This window comes from Acipenser ruthenus, chromosome 22 (genome assembly GCF_902713425.1).
Source record: "Acipenser ruthenus chromosome 22, fAciRut3.2 maternal haplotype, whole genome shotgun sequence".
Classification (NCBI taxonomy): domain Eukaryota; kingdom Metazoa; phylum Chordata; class Actinopteri; order Acipenseriformes; family Acipenseridae; genus Acipenser; species Acipenser ruthenus.
In genome coordinates, this window is record NC_081210.1 from 4,949,245 (window position 1) to 4,966,413 (window position 17,169).

General features: G+C 41.6%; 1 protein-coding gene across 7 annotated transcripts; it reads left to right on the forward strand.

The window, feature by feature from the left end:
* Window positions 1-564: 564 nt before the first annotated feature.
* On the forward strand, window positions 565-16,661 carry LOC117431719 (meiosis regulator and mRNA stability factor 1-like). Of its 7 annotated transcripts, none has more exons than XM_058995853.1 (27): window positions 565-691; window positions 1,787-2,002; window positions 2,586-3,365; window positions 4,391-4,565; window positions 4,710-4,915; window positions 5,071-5,188; window positions 5,319-5,491; window positions 6,208-6,669; window positions 7,308-7,468; window positions 7,607-7,768; window positions 8,253-8,451; window positions 8,601-8,779; window positions 8,876-8,956; window positions 9,050-9,286; window positions 9,560-9,679; window positions 10,192-10,367; window positions 10,594-10,817; window positions 11,214-11,356; window positions 11,548-11,681; window positions 11,851-12,053; window positions 12,300-12,527; window positions 12,668-12,901; window positions 13,312-13,533; window positions 14,032-14,092; window positions 14,179-14,280; window positions 14,448-14,614; window positions 14,729-14,883. In XM_058995853.1, the coding sequence occupies exons 2-27, from the start codon at window positions 1,847-1,849 to the stop codon at window positions 14,744-14,746; spliced, it is 5,121 nt and encodes a 1,706-aa protein (XP_058851836.1). In that variant the 5' UTR covers window positions 565-691; window positions 1,787-1,846; the 3' UTR covers window positions 14,747-14,883. The 7 variants fall into 7 exon arrangements, with proteins under 7 accessions (XP_058851836.1, XP_033908897.3, XP_033908902.3 ...); XM_034053006.3 differs by having other exon boundaries at window positions 567-691; window positions 14,448-14,618; window positions 14,729-16,661; XM_034053011.3 differs by having other exon boundaries at window positions 567-691; window positions 10,597-10,817; window positions 14,448-14,618; window positions 14,729-16,661.
* The last annotated feature ends 508 nt before the right edge of the window (window positions 16,662-17,169 follow it).

Sequence of the window (17,169 nt, forward strand, 5' to 3'; positions counted from 1 at the left end):
TAGCCCATATTTCAATAGTACACGAATAGCCTTTTCCTCTCCATTTTGACATTCTGAAGATACATTAGGAACTAAAACAAAGGTGTATTTCTTAGACTGCATCTGTTTTTGTCTGTGTTTATTTATTACTATGTTTTTCTTTAAAGCATTTCGTTTTAATTAAACCTATTCAACACTGTAGGGTTAGTGCCCCCTGCTGTACTATCATCACATCATCATCATAATAATGCAATAAAATGACATCATATGCTTCCATATGTTTTTTTTTTTAACCTATCAAGTAACTCTTAAGAAGGAATAGACCAACACATTATCTGAAATTAATTAAATCAAGTCCTGAAAAAGTAGAATGTTCTTAGAAAAAATGTGAAGCTAGGTCAATGTGTGGGTTCACGGAGATCATTCTGCGCAGATTCTATGCAGAATCTGACCAATTTAGCCAGTGATCTTCTGAGAATGATCTCCGTGAACTCACCCATTAGCTAAATGGTCAGATTCTGCACAGATCTCCGTACTGCTTTCATCACAAGAATCTGCGACTCTTTGCGACAGGTCGGTTTTGTCTACGTTAAATGGAGGTTACAAAACGGCTCCGGTTTCCAAGGAGACAGAAAGGAGACGAAGAGAGCGCTTTGGGAGGGAAAGAAGAGGGAGCGGATGTGAAGAAATTAACAAATTAAAGAAAAGGCAGGTAAATACTTGCACACGTTATATACACTGCTGGAGCGAGAGAGGCTTATGTGAGTTTAGGGATTAATTTCCATTAGTTTTTATAAATAAAAAGTAACAATATAACCAACACACAGTTAACCCGAGTAATAATTAATTGCACTCACAACAAAGCCGAACGGAGACTCGTGTTTCGGATAACGAGTAAAACACACACACACACATTATATACAATACAAATTAGCCTTGTAAGGTATTTTTTGTTTTCGAATTTATAAATAACAAAGGATTGACTTGGTAAGCCTATTGGTACTTGCGAATACGTGTTCGTTATTTTGAAACGGACATAAAATAAATAAACCTTTGCCCCCGGTTTGACTGGATTTTGTTGCGTTTGTAATGCAAGCACAATGTTTGCGACAAATTGTGTTTTCATTAAGCCGATTCGAAAGTCAAAGCAAATGTATGTAAATGTCTTTAATTTGAACGCGAACACATTGCCTTACCCAAACAAGATCAATTTTCACGTCGACGCGGCAACATGAACCGAAACCGTTTGTTATTGTATGTTTATTAATAGAAGGTTACATTTGCAAAGTGTATAAATGCAGTTTCGTTTAGTTGTATAAGTGAGCCTTGTTTACGTACCGTATTAATCTTAAGTTAAAGGGACATGTGTCCGACAAATACAATTCTTATTTCTGCAGTGAAGTGCACGAAACAGTATTTTAAATTTACTGGGTTTGGTCATCCAAATGGTCAGTTTCGAATGTATTTGAAGAAACCGTTTGAACAACCGCTCAATTCCTTAGCTTGTGTACCATAAGAGGTTACATTTTCGTGTATTATTTGGATTTTGTGTGTTGGTGACTACAGGGAGATATGTACGGTCTCTAAGGACCAACACTAATTAGTAAGGTCATTTCCACTTGAGGAATGCTACATGAAGAAATGGGTTAAATATTCCCAATATGAGTTTAATAACCACTTTCCCCACGCTGGGGTTGCTATATATATTTGCTAAAATACATTTTTAGACCCAAACATACACAGCCCCTTGGAGTGTGTTAACATCATTGACATTTTATTTATACTTTTATTTTTTATACTTGAACAGAAGGGAAGAATGAAAGAGGAGAGATGAATGAAAGAATGGTGAATTCCCTTGCAAGGCTGTATGATGGAAGGAATGGGAAAGGAGAGAGCGTTGTGCACTACTAGACCCTTCCAATGGCAGAACCACACAGAGGATGAAGCCCAGCCCTGGCTCTGGAAACTCTCAGACTGCTTCTCTTCCTTTGAACAGAACCCCCTCCCTTTCACTGAGAAACCGGTAATTGGAGAACTCCGTGGATCTTAAAGATGGCGTTTTCCATCATCAATTTTACGCTACAATAAGATTCCTACATTCTTTTCATAGCCTTCTTTGCTTCATCAGAAATGTACCAGTTTCAAGGTAGATTTAGCAATCTACAGACAAGCTTTCTCCCTCCTTGAAGCCATCCTTATCTTATGGTAATACCTCATACCAGCAGCAGAGGGATGCCTTATGTAACACTTGTTTTAGTTTGGGATGCAAAACAAAAATGTAATTCTGTGCTAGGAAGGTTACTTAAATATTGTAGGAAAATATATATTTTAAAAACTTATAGGGAACTGCATATGTATAAAAGTTATTAAACACGCAATCCCAGTTGTTTCCAGATATAGTGCCAATCCTGTATGTTAGTTTACACATGACCTACAACCCTTGCTGTTGTGCCTTGCTTCTGCCTTACCAATGGCTTTTTGCTGCCTGTCTGATGTTCTTGTGAGGTTGTTTTGGGGTTTTATGAATGTGGAGCCTGTTTCGGTTTGGTTTTTTTTGTTTTTGTTTTATTATTTATTTTGGTGTATCTTTCACTCCCTCCTCACAGAAGGATTACATGGAAAACAGGAAGCCTGTGTTGGAGCTGAAGGATGTCCCCCCGCCACCACACCATACCAGCTCCAAATCCTTTCCTACTGCTCCTCTCCCCAATCCCCCATCCTGTTTCCAGTCACAACAGCAGGTGCCCCAGCAAATGCAGCAGCAGGGGGGTGCTAACCCTAAAGTAAGCGTGTGTGCTTGTTATGAGGGGAGCCTGCGGAACCAACACAGTGGCCGTGACGCTGGATTTGTCAGCAGCAGCTTTGGTGGTGTTAGTGGTGGTGGTGTTTCTTTGCACATCAGCAAACCCTTAGACCCCCTTAATGCCAGTAGTTCTGATACAATCACCTGCCAGGTGGGATCTGCTCTCCGCCCTCCCCTTCCTTCTCTGCGGGACGTGTGTTCTCAAATTCGTGGTGTTGGCTGCGAGATCCAGCACCCCACAGTAGCAGCATCTCAGTCCATTGGAACCCACCCGCACTTGCCCTGCTGTGCAGGTCTATTGAGACAGCTACACCCCTTTCCTACAGTGCACAGTGGCTTTGGTCAGACCAAGCTCATCACGGCTGGGTCCTCTGTTGCCGCCCCGTCCCATGATGGGTTCTTGACCTCATCTAGGTACTATCCCTGCAGAGAGGAATTCTTGGATGGAGCCAGAGCAGAGCAACACTTCTCACGACGGGATCTCGCCACCTCAGCACACCTTTATACAAATCCTTTGCACCTGAATGTTGAGCACGCACACTGTCTAAAGGGCACTCACTACTGTGGAGAATGTTTGAGGAAGGTTGGTATTTTGCTTTTATTTCACTCTGCCTACCTCTCACTTTGTAAAAATATCTCTCGTGTTACACCTATTGTCTTGGTCTCATGTGCCCAGTTTCCACTGCCTGGCGCTCCCGACTATGGCTGCCCACAGCAGCAAAATGGTATTTCCACTACTCCACTAGCGGCTGAGTGCGACTATCTGGGCAGGTTTTGTGTTATACTCGATGAAGCCTAACTGGTTACATAGGAAGTGTGTCTGCACATAGCCAGAAGGTTTGTGTGCAGAAGAAACACACAGGGAAATCTCTGCCATTGTGGCAGATTTCTTTCTGTAAGGATAGGATTAACTACGGTCTCCCCAGGAAAAGTAGTATGTGAATGACAGGAAAACAGTTTTGCTGAGATGTCTTCAGCATAAGTGGCCTTAGGCCAAGAATGTTGAGTTATGAGGTATGTGAGAAAATGTGTGAGAAAGGAACTATGGTAAACAATGAAAAACGGTGACCTTGTAAAGAGAGTAGTTTGTGGTTGGTTGCTCCTGAGGAGTAACGGCTGAATAACTCATTCTACTGCTGACAACTATAACTATTAAGATAACAGAAACAAATCAGACTTATGTAGTCTCTGAACCAACTATAGTATAAATACCAGGCATAGAGGCATACGCAGACGAGAAGCTCCCGATCCTCCAGATCGAGACCATCGGATGTGGTGCCTGAACCTTCTCTCAGTGGATAACTATGCTAGTGCCACATTACCATATCTAGACAATAAATCTTTGTTTCGGCGGCTAGCCGTGGGCAGCCAAAGCCTGTAACGCCAGGCAGTGCAAACTAGGCATTTGATGCTCTTTTTCTGAATTCATGTTTAACTGGATAAATACTTGTTTTGTGCATTTTAAAGTTTAATTGTTTGGAGCAGTGTAGTTGATACATGATTTTACTTTTAACTCTTGCATAAGATTTGCACGATGAAAGTTTTAAAAAGTAGTGAACCTCTAAAAGTAAGTGTGGTTTGTGTTCATGGCCTTTTTTTTTCCTGCAGTCTGTCAGAGCTCCTGTTGTAGACACCGCAAAAGTCTGGCCAAATATCCCCCCTCCACCAACCCAGTCTGTCCCCATCCCTATTCCCATGTGCAATGGCTGTGGTATCCCAGGCACTGCAACTGATGGCTTGTTGCATCTTGGAACAAGCCTTGGCAAATCAACTCAGAAATATGGTAAGCTTAGTGATGTAAAACTTTGTGTATATAGCAAGTGGTGGGGGGGTGGGGTAAGAACAGGTCCTTTGTGGATGGGATGCATTGAGATAATGGAGAAGAGATGAATACAAAGTTAAAGATTGCTGTGGCTGATTTTTGCAGGCTCTCCTGACAGTGAGAATTCGCCCCCTGTTGGTGTATTCTGGGATATTGAGAATTGCTCCGTGCCAAGTGGGCGCTCTGCTGTGGCAGTGGTGCAGAGAATCCGGGAGCAATTCTTCCAGGGGCACCGTGAAGCTGAGTTCATCTGTGTGTGTGACATCAGCAAAGAGAACAAAGAGGTCATTCAGGAGCTCAACAACTGTCAGGTACTGTAGAAGCAGTCTGGTTGGCTAATATTGTATTTGCAATTGCATATTGATTATTTTCCCCTCTAGGTCTAGCTAGCATAGCAAGCCTATGTTACTTATGTTGTAACTTGCTTGCTTTGAAGTAACAGAACTGATACTTCCTGTTGCCATAGGTGACGGTTGCCCACATCAATGCCACTGCCAAGAATGCTGCTGATGACAAGCTGAGACAGAGCTTGCGACGATTTGCTGACACACACGCTTCTCCGGCCACTGTAGTGTTGGTTTCATGTGAGTGTTTGTGTAAAAAATGAATTCTGCAAACCTTAACCCCCCCTCCCCCTGTCAGCAGATTCATTATCATTATTGTTAAGATTATATATATAATATTATATACTATATACATACATTTTTTTGGCAGCTGATGTCAACTTTGCGTGTGAGCTGAGTGATCTCCGGCACAGACATGGGTTTCAGGTTATCCTTGTACACAAAAACCAGGCCTCTGATGCTCTCCTGCAGCATGCACATCGCCACGTCACTTTTGAGGAACTTGTCTCTGACTTGCCACCCAGAGTACCAGGAAAAACCCAGGTAGGCCCCACCTTTTTGTTTTGTTTAGTCACTATACAGTTAGATCGTGGCACTTCTGAAGCCATCATAACCCTAGGATGACCCCTTTTCGTCACTGACAGAGGTGCTTGCGTTTGGATTTTGCTGCACACAATTCAGTTTTTGCTTTTAAAGTAATAACTGTTGACATGTCTTTTCTCTTTTTTTCTTACTGTGCCGTTTTATGTATTGGTCTTGTTTCCTAATTATTCAGCTCCAACATGAAGACAAACTGAAATCTACTGGAATTTCTTACCCTTGAATTTATTTTAATAGCATAAGTCCTGATCTATTATGGACTGTGTTTGGTATATAAACAATAATGTGGATTAGGTTTTGTCATTTTATATACTCACAATAAGGACACAAGCCTGTTGGGTCAAAATGTTTACATTTCTTTCATATCATGCTTCCTTTCTTTTTAAACTGACAAATCCATTTCTAATTTCAAAGTGGAAACTGATATTTAAAATTGGGAGTGACGCTTAACATGAAAGAATTGAATAATATAAAATGTATTCAACTGACCTGCAAAACCCAACATGGATGACTTCGAAGGGTCAGTAGAGTGTCCTGTGACTAGCTTTAGTTACCCTGCTGCCTGTGTAAGGCAATGAGGTACCTAGTAATAACTTTTGGTTTAAGAAAAATAATTACATAAAAAAAAAAGGCAGCAAATTTTTGTTTGCTTTTGCCAGCCCTGTCACACCCTGCTGTATGTCTACAACCTCCCCACCCACCGGGATGGGAAGACTGTCAGCTACAGGCTGCGGCGCCTGTCCGATAACTGTGGGGGGAAGGTGCTGAGCATCTCCTCGGGCAGCGCCGTCCTGCGTTTCAGCAGCCAGGATGCAGCAGAGCGGGCCCGTAAGCGCATGGAGAACGAGGACGTCTTCGGGAACAAGATCAGCATCTCGTTGTCCCCCAGGGACAAGAAACGGTCACAGGGGGAGGAGACGACGGCTAAAGGCCCCCCTTCCTCATCCTCTTCCTCCCAGGCTGTGGAGAAACACAGATCCCCTAAGCATGCAGGACGTACTGCCAGGCTGTGCCAGAGCATCAGAGACCCTGTGGGTGAGCAGACCTTCAGCCCCAGGAAGGGGGCTCAGGCCATCAACGGCTCAGCAGTGAAGAACAACGTTCAGGTCAAAAGCCTGCAGGTAGTGGTCCCCAGCTTCAACCCCTACCAACCCATCCTCCTTCCCCATCCAGCTCCCGCTTCTGCTTACAGCCCAGCCAAGGACAGAGCAAGACTGCCCCTGACCAGATTTAAATGCCATTGATCATGGTTCTCAAAAGCAGTCCTTGTAAATAGTCCAGGTCAACATGGGATCTGGTTAAAACTAAAATCTTGGACTTCAAAGGACTTGAAAACTACTTGCTTATGTGCTGTATTGGTGGTGACTGGCAATCTTGATCCTATTACTGCAGTTCTTCGTGTTTACATATTTGTGACAGATGTTATCCGTCACAACAGCAAACTGTTGACAGCATCTGACATTGTGGAAATGTAGTAATATACCATTGAAAACCTGTGGGGTTCAAAGTAACTCTGTCCCTGAAAAAATATATATAATCAGTCAAAATAAATAAATAAATTAGCATTAGCTTCTAAAATTTCCAAGAAATAACTTGCATGTAGCGGAGTTTCATAAGACATCAACTCATTTTTTGGGTCACTGGTTTCCACATCACTGTGGTACATTGAAGAAAATACACTGTAATGTAGCACTTAAATGCAAGCCTGATTTTTTTTTTTTTTATTTATTTATTTATTTTTCTTTCTTTCCATCTTCAGGAGATGTGCCTCATGGAATCAAAGCCCAAACTGAATTATACACTTGACAAGCAAAGCCGAAATGAGACCCCCTCCCCACAGAGCAATGGCGAAACCACTTGCATCACCTCAGTAGCCACCAAGAGTGTGGGCATTGGGGAGTCTCCTTACATAGGCCGGAGGTGGGTGCAGTGTGTGTGCTGTAGGTTTGAAAAAATTTTTAGCTTGATTTAAAGCTACAAAATGCTGTATTCAGATTCATATTTGCAACGAATGCCGTATAATATAATAATCGCTGGAGATATTCTATTTTATCATAGAAGAGACTCCTCGACTCCTCGCAGTGTGACAGATTCCCCTGTCGAGAAAGCTGAAAAAACTTCCAGTGACTTTTACGTCAGTACCCCTTCAGCCTTCAGCAAGCTAAACCTGCAAAGAACCATGAGCCCCCTGATCCTGTCTCAAGGATCCTGGTCATCCCGGTAAGCATAAACCAGTCTTCACAGACTGGTGCGACATCCTAGCATAGGTCTGAAACACACAAAGCTGTAAAGCCAAATTAACACAAGTTCCACAAACTGAAAGATAAACCTTTCTAATATGACCTAGAATGGGAAAAGATGTAATGTATTTTTTTTTTTTTTTCTTTAACACCCTAATCCAGCATTAAACATTAGACATCAAACAAAGATTCCATTATCAGACTCCTTTGCTTGGTGTCTAAGAAGTGTAGTTTTGCCCTAATGTTTATAACGTACATTAGCTGTTTGATATACAGTAATCGGTCTCCTGGTGTAGCTTAACTGAACTGCTATACACGGAAAACCAATTCATGCACTGATTTATTTTTTTTGTAGGAAAAAACCTTTGTGCAAACATAGAAAATAAACTGTGTACATTAGAACTCTATTCCTCAAAGAATGTAATATATATGAACTGAGTTTATGTCCTGCTGTGTCTCCCCAGCTCCAGGAGTGGATCCCCCTGCCTTTCTAATCGTTCCTCTCCGCTGACAGCGCCAACCCAAAATCCCAGCCCCTGCCCAGAAGCCACCCAAGGCCCCTTTACAAACGGAGTCGACATTCAAGTGGCAAACTTGGATTACAGAATGTCCCGGAAGGACCTGCAACAGATCCTGCACGACACTTTCTCGAAGCATGGCAGGGTAAGACCTGCACCATATTGCAGTGTTTCCCCTACAGTTTGTTTTGCATCGCTCTGGCTAACAAAGGCTACTGAGAAATGTTCTAACATATCGGTATGTATTTAGAAATAAATTGTGGTACCTTTCATGTATGTCCTCTGGGCTTGCAGGTGAAGAGTGTAGAGCTGAGTCCTCACACAGACTATCAGCTGAGGGCCACGGTACAGTTTGGTACTTTACAGGAAGCTATTCGTGCAGTGAGCGGGCTGCACCGCTACAAGATTGGTGGCAAACGTATTCAGGTCTCCTTGGTCACTGGCAACAACAGCAGGACTCTTGCCCTCCTCCGGTAAGTTCATTTGATGGGGGAGATTTTAAAATACTGAATGCTTTTCTTATTTTCTTAAATGTGTGTTTTTTATTTATTTATTCTTTTATCATACAGTTCTGAAATCATCACTATTCTGCAAGATGCCCCAGCCTGCTGCCTGCCCCTGTTTAAATTCACTGAAATTTATGAGAAAAAGTAAGGTTTCTACTACTTTTTTTTAATCCCTTTTTTTTTTTAAAAATATTTTTATTTTATAGATTTGAATTTCTTTCTCTTGTCTCCTTTCAGATTTGGGCACAAGCTGGGTGTGTCTGACCTGAACAAGCTAACAGACACTGTGGCTGTGCGAGATCAGGGAAACAGCAGGCTAGTGTGCCTGCTTCACAGCAGTCAGGCACGACAGAGCCCCCTGGGGTCTTCACAGTCACATGATGGTTCATCGGCCACCTGCAGCCCAGTGGTGTTTGAGGAGCTTGAATACCACGAACCAATCTGCAAGCAGCACAGCACTAACTATGATTTCAGGTACAGTAGATGTTTATAACTAATATAGCCATACTACATCTAATCAGACAGTTAAAGGCTTGTACAATTATATGTTGTATATCTGCTTTTAAATAATGAAGACAGAAATAGAACATTACCATATTTCATATCAATAATCATTTGATACATACATTCCAAAATTGTTGTGAACACAACATCTTAATACTGTAAATATATATCTCGTTTCTTGGCGTTCGTTGTGAAAATGACTCTTTTTTTGTTAACCACCCTCTCTACTTTTTCTCTTAACAGTGAGAGTGAGTTTGATCCAGACTCCTATAAAATCCCCTTCGTTTTTTTGTCCATGAAAACTTTTGCATCCCAGGTGCATGGCTTGCTGCAGACACATGAGGGAACTGTCCCATTGCTCAGGTGAGCGTGCTATTCTCCTAGAAGGGATTGCATTACCAGCAGTTTCCTGCCCACAACCTGGTTTAACCAAGAACAGCAAATGGAAGTAAAACCTATATTGTCCTTTCCCATCAGAAGCCTCTGGAAATACTTATAATACAACTGCTGTACCCTGGAATAATAAAATGTACAGTTCTGTCAATACCAGAGAGAAAGATGCAAATAAAATAACCAGGAATAACTTTTGTACGCAACAAGACCAATTTACCACATGGCTGTTGGATAACCAGGTTGTTTGTAAAATTGATGTTTGGATATCCAAGGTTTTACTGTGACATCTAGAATTGTAGTCGTGTCTTTTTAGCTGCTGTCGGGTTGTATAGAAAATCCAAAATCTTTTTAGAAACGAGAGTTGCATCTCTGTCCTAGCTTCTAGCGTTCAAATATAAGAAGAAAAGGACAAGGAAACGATAGGCAGGTTGGGAAAATAAGTTGCACAATGTGTGAGTATTGCATGCCTCCTATCTTTCTAGTTTCCCTGAGTGCTATGCGTCAGAATTCAGCCCTCTCAAGCTGGTGGAGGAGGGGGAAGGAGGTGTCCCTCTAGAGCACCTTATCACTTGCATCCCTGGCATCAATATTGTCACTGCTCAGAACGGCATTAAGGTTGTGAAGTGGATCCACAACAAGCCACCTCCACCTAACGCAGGTAAGCACACACCACCGTGTCTTTCTGAAATGTTTTTATTTTAGTGTAGAACATTCATGGAGTGCAAATGGCTTACCAAAAAATATCCATTTTGAACAATTCACTTGCCAACTTCTAAATTTCATATCGGCTATGAAGTTTATTGGGAACACTTTTGGAACTTTTTTTTTGTATTTTATTTTTATGTTTTATAACTCAACAACTGATTGTTCTCTTTTGATTAAAGCAGATCCATGGATTCAGCGCTGCAAGAGTCCAGTTGGGAATCCCCAGCTGATTCAGTTCAGCAGGGAGGTGGTCGACCTGATGAAGAACCAGCCTTGTTGCATCATACCGATCAGCAATTTCATACCCACTTACCACCACCACTTTGCCAAGCAGTGCCGCGTCTCTGACTACGGCTACTCCAAGCTGCTCGAGCTGCTGGAGGCCGTGCCCCATGTGCTTCAGGTTAGGCATGCATCATTGTTTAGTGTTAGGATTATAATTATATATATATATGTGTATATATATATGTATGTGTGTGTGTATGTGTGTGTGTATATATATATATGTATGTATATGTGTGTGTGTGTATATGTATATATGTATATGTGTATATATATATATATATATATATATATATGTATATATGTATATATGTATATATATATATATATATATATGTGTATATATATATATGTATATATGTATATGTGTTTTGACTAATAGCACAAGTGTATCCTTGCCAATTGAGTACCATTCATTTTATGCAACGTTCAATGATGCAGTTTTTTTTTTGTTCTTTGTTATTTCCTACCCTTAATCCTTAATTTTAATTAGTGAATTAATGTGTAATTGTTGTAGATCCTTGGGATGGGTTCCAAGCGTCTGCTCACCCTGACACACCGGGCCCATGTGAAGCGTTTCACCCAGGATCTCTTGAAGCTTCTTAAATCCCAAGCCAGCAAAGAAGTAGTCATCCGGGACTTCATGCAGGCCTATCACTGGTGAGTGGTGCTGTTTCACTGTAGTTGTAACTTGGAATTGCATCTTAGAAATTCCTTTCTCCAGAAGGAAAAATGCATCTGCTTCTTTGCAGATTTATTTAATTTATTATTTTTAAGTTGAGTATCACATTACTCCTGCCTTAAGAATGGAACTGTTAATCAAATTATTGACCTGCTCTGTTTGTTGGCAGGTGTTTCTCCAAAGACTGGGATGTGACTGAATACGGAGTGTGTGAGCTGACAGATTTGTTAGCAGAAATTCCAGATACGACAGTCTGTGTAACTCAAGAAGACGGTGACATGGTTATCTCAATTCCTAAAAGAGGTATGTACACATCCCAAGTTCAGGAAGGATTCTTGCTGGGTTCAGACTCCCCAAAACCAAATTATTTAAGATCTTTAGAAAACAAGACCACCTTATATAAGCTACCTAATACGGTACTGTTTTTTGTAATGGTAATATTCATTTTTTTTGCTTATTTATTGATTATTAGAACGCACCCAGGAGGAGGTGGAGAGGACAAAACAGTTTGCCAAGGAGGTGGTGGATCTCATTCGCCACCAGCCTCACTTCCGCATGCCCTTCAACAAGTTCATCCCTTCGTACCACCACCACTTTGGGCGTCAGTGCAAGCTGACCTACTATGGGTTCAGCAAACTGATGGAGCTCTTCGAAGCCATCCCAGAGGTGCTGCTGGTGAGTGTCACAGTGGAGGATGTAGTGCTAGATCTTCTTTCCTGCATATTCTTCACCAATATTTTGATCGCTAGGTACAAGTTTACTTGCACCTCTGCCGACTCATCCCTCATTTTTCTTCTGGCACCTAACGGTAAATGTTATTGTTAAGCATCCTGTTCAGATTTACTGTGGCGCGGTGGCTAGAATGGTTTTGAATTGTGTTGTGCCGTGAAGGGTCCTAGCTGAACGGTTTGTGTTGTGCAGGTGCTGGAGTGTGGGGAGGAGAAGATCCTGGCCCTGACTGAGGTGGAGAAGGTTAAAGCGCTGGCTGCTCAGTTTGTGAAACTGCTCCGATCCCAGACGGATAACCGCATACTGATGAGTGACCTGCTGGCTGAGTATGGCAAGACCTTCGGCTATGGGATGAGGCTGCAGGACTTTGATGTCAGTTCGGTGCCGGCGCTGTTGCAGAAACTGTGTCATGTGGTCAAGGTAAAATGGAGTGTCCTGTTTCTTTGGGACAGTTTAATGGTCTTATTTTATAATTTTTAAAGTCTTATAACTACAAGATTCACCCACTACAAAAAATAACTGTACAGTTAAAGTTTAGTTTCTTTTATCTTGGTTTTCAGATGGTGGACTCTCCGGCTGGCCGAGAGATCCAGCTGATAAACAGAAAGTCTCTGCGCTCCCTCACTACCCAGCTGCTGGTGCTTCTCATGTCCCTGGAGAACCCTTCAAGCCATCTCTGCATCGACCAGCTCCTCACACAGTATGAGGCAATCCACGGCACCCTTCTCAACCCCTGCGAGTACGGCTTTGTGTCTCTCAGTGAGTTGCTCAAAAGCCTGCCCTACCTTGTTGAGGTGAGAGGATGAGAGGGACCCCAGCTTGTTTTAAATTTGTGAACCCTGCTCCAAACTTTGCACACATTTTCTTAATAATTGTGTTAAAGTTTTCAGTCATGTTTAAGGTATCTACCATTCAGCTTTCAATCACTACATTTCATTTCATGGTCTTTTCTTGCATTCTGATTTAATCCTATTGCTTCCCTTTGTTACTGTATCTGCCAGTTATAGTAAAGAATAGTGCTGCCACCAAATCTTTTTTCTTGAACTGCTTGTCTAGGTCACCCCCCCTCAAATGTAATCAAGATGGGCATTATTGCATTTTCCCATCGCTTGAGGCATATGTTGGACGGCTCTTTTGCATGCCCACCTATCCAATGTTCTGGCCACCTTGAAATTGATGCGCTTTAACAGGTGTTCTTTGGCAGGTGTTTGTGAGTGAGGAAGACGATGTGCAGAAGGAGTGTGTGAGACTGACACGGCTATACCAGTTTGCCCGCAGTGTCAGGGCCCTGCTGCACACCTACCACTACCAGCAGATCTTCCTAAGTGAATTTCCGAGTGCCTTCAGCAAGTACACAGGAAAGGGGCTGCAGCATCGCGCCTATGGTTACAGCACAGTGGAGGAGCTTTTGGGAGCCATCCCACAGGTGACAGCCTTCATTTTATTTTATGTACAGCCGTTGCCAGAAGTTTTGCACTACCTTGTGGCATTAACAATTTTTGCTTCATAGTCGAATGAAACATGCTGAAATAATGTTACGTGAACATATTGAATTACATACCGCTTTTATAGTTTTCCATATACAGAACGAAAAACTGACAAATTTAAAAACATTTGACATTTAAATCTAACGTCAAATACTGTAGCACGAATTATGGCTTCTGGTGTAGACGTGTGTAATTTTTGTAGTTTCTTTGATTTACATGATAAATAAAATGTAATTTTGTTCATTATAGTGTTTTTGTTGTGAATTGTTCATATAGAATGGTCACAGTCTTAATTCTAGGTGATGCAAAACCATTGGCTGTAGCTGTGTGTGTCCTTACTGAATGTAGAAGTTGATTTCTTTAATAAGCACTGTGGACAGTGTTGGTTCTGTTCACACTACCTGAACTTGTTGCTCTGCTCTCCTCTGTGCCATCAGGTGGTCTGGATAAAAGGTCATGGACACAAAAAGATAATTGTTCTGAAGAATGACATGAAAGGTAAGAATTTGTATGTCCGGGCTATGTCTTTTTGTGTCTGCATGTCGTGACTCTCACCCTGTTCCTGGTCACATTTCTGCCTGCAGTCCGTTCCAGTCCCTCTTGCTGTCCCACGGACAGTGATTCTGTGCCTGATGGCAGCAACCTTCAGGACCCGGCAGAGAGCACAAGGAGCACGCCAAGCCCTGGTAATTTCTTTTACATTTTTTCTGCAAAATCAGTACTTTATGGAGTTTAAGATAAACTGAAATTTGTTTAAGGAGCCACATTATGTTTAAACTGGGTACTGAACAGTGTCATTTTTTTTTAAACATTTAGTAAACGTGTTGAGGTTATTTTTCTTGTTTCCTTTCAGGCTCCAGCCGCACTGACCCAGAGCTGTTGTGTTTGAGCGGTGGTTCCCCTGTGGACCTGTTGTGCGGTCCAGTCCCGTCCTGTTTGCCCTCTCCCCAACTGCACCCCGACCTAGTTCTTTTGGAGCATGCTGACCTCATCCAGTTTGAGGAGCGGCCAAGCAACAGCGTAGGTATGAGCTTGAAAAATGCAACTGCAAAATTGTTTTCCTATCCCACCGTGTACTGTGTTTTAATTTAGTGTGGTGTTTTTTTTTTTTTGTTTTTTTTTAAATGCATTCAGTCATTCAGGATACCTTGACCTCTGACACCATAACTCCTGCCAGTGGCACAAGGGGTGTGTCTCTAACCAGCCATGTCCAGAAACCCAGCTCGCCAATCATCTCTCAAGTCAACAAACCCCCACCACCTTGCACACTGAAAGGAGCTGTAACTGAGAGTTCAGCCAAGAAGACATCTCGCAACAAAGTGAAGCTGGCAGCTAACTTCTCCTTTGCACCCGTAACTCGACTTTAACCACCACCATTACACACGCACACATAATGAAGCCAGATATATCCACACCAACAGAACGTGTCTCTGTAATCTACCTTTTTTAGTTGCCATATATATATATACATAATTTTTTCTTGTTGATACTTTAGAAATGTCTTATGATTTGCCAGCTGTGTACTGCTGTATACTTTTTTTTTTTCGTATGTGGAAACTTTTTTTTAATGTCATTACCCGTATTTCACAAAAGATTACACCTATTTTAATTGATCAAAACAGTCTAGGCCTGGTGTAATGTTTCATTTAGCAGTGGCTCTGCCTCTGCAGGTTTTGTTTTAAAATGGCATGCATGTTATGAGACCTTCATGCAAAGCCATGGTGAAAAGTGGAAAGACACCATTTAGTTATAGAAAAACTTGCATCTTTAAGTTTGCATTTTCTTTTTCTCCTACTCTTTAAATGTAAAAAGCAGAAGAAACTGGTTTATACTTGTGATTTAGTGTAAATAAGCAAACAAGATTACAGCTTTAAACTGAGTAAGTTGTAACTGCATACCAGAATCTCATGAAATGTATTGTGTGTGTGTAACAGTGCAAAAGCTCAAATTCACCACACATAAACAAGTGTCCTCAGATCTGATTTTACAGTAGAATGAAAAATGAACTGTAAACGTGGCCAAAATGCTCTTCTGGGGGGGAGGGGGCACGTGTGTGTGTGGGGGAGGGGGTCTTTTAGCTGGCAGGTACCTTTTCCAGGTAACCTGCACCTTTCACCACAGCATGGGGTTTGGGCTTCTCTTAAAACCTGCATTTTCAAAGGAGCTTGTATCTGTCGTTAAATGCACTTTATTACTGGTGCTAATTTAGCATAACAGCAGTTTTGATTTCGTTTTTGTCTAATTTAATTTGGCTTTACAGCTTTGGTGCATACCTGTTGACTGAGCCTAGTATACAGTTTCACCTTTGTTATTAACTGACCAAACTTGACATACCAGTATGTACAGTGTTTGCTTCAAACCTCTTGGTAAAAATCCAGACTTTCATGTTGGTTTTTTTTTGTTTTGTTTAACACAAGAAATTCTGCTCCAGTTGAAGTTTGTGTATTTTGTATTCATTCTGCAATTGACTGCTTTAGGACAGTGTTATATTTTGTTCATTGCAATGAGTTTGACTTTTAAGACCCAGGAGTCTGTTAGTCTGCAGAGAGAGTCTGTGTGTATGTGTTTGTGGCACATTTATACTGATCTGATCCACTCGAAAACCAGGGACTATCTTTGTTGTGGTGTTTTTATGTTCTATGTAAGTTTGTAATTTTGCCTTGATGGTGATTTTTTTAGGAAAGATTGTGTGAAAAGGACATGCCTAAGCCTCTACCAAAGCAGCTCAAATGGATACTGGTGTGTAACAGTGCTTCACACTTTGTTAACTTAGGGGCTGAGCATTTGATTTACGTTTGGGTAATTTATTGTGAAGTTGTGGACTGCCGTTTACAAGGCAAGGTATGGTGTGAAATATGCATCTAATGCATAAATCGCAGCTGGTTTTGAAGAAAGGAATCTGAGGGAATGATGAGGCATGGTGGGGGGTAGGTGAATTACTTTGTAAGCCATTTCCAACCGGGATGACACCTTCTGGGTATCGGTGGAAATGTCAAGGTTGGTTTCTTTAACCTTGTTGGTTTATTTGTTTCTTTTTAATTAAACAATTGAAAAAAAAAAAAAAAAAGTAACTATGTTTGTATGTTGAGTTCAAGGGGAGTGGCTAGCTGCCTCTTTTTTATTTTTTGTATCATAATAAAAGTATGTTTTTATTCTAATGGTCATTTAGTCCAGTGTTGTGCAATTTTGAAAGCCTTGTCGGTTGTCTTTTGAGTGAGAATGGTCCTGGAAACATCAGAGTGGTCCAACCTGTTTTGGTCTCCCACCTAGGATCAGGTAGTTTGGTTGACAGGAGGCCCATATAGGCTTTCTGACTAGAGCCTGGCTTTTACAATGGATTGTATTCGCCATGGTTGTTTTTACATGTCTCTTGGTTTTGTTCTACTTTAAATGAGAACAAAACTTTTCCTAGTTTGTGGAGTCTGCTGTGGGATCAGTGATGATATACAAGCTAGCACTGCAGGTACAAATGTGTAAGGCAAAATGAAATGGGGGGGGGGGGGAGGGGAGGGTTTGTTGTGAGTTTTTATAGGGCACTGAATTTCAAATAAAATAGGCATGCCTGCTTCTGAGCT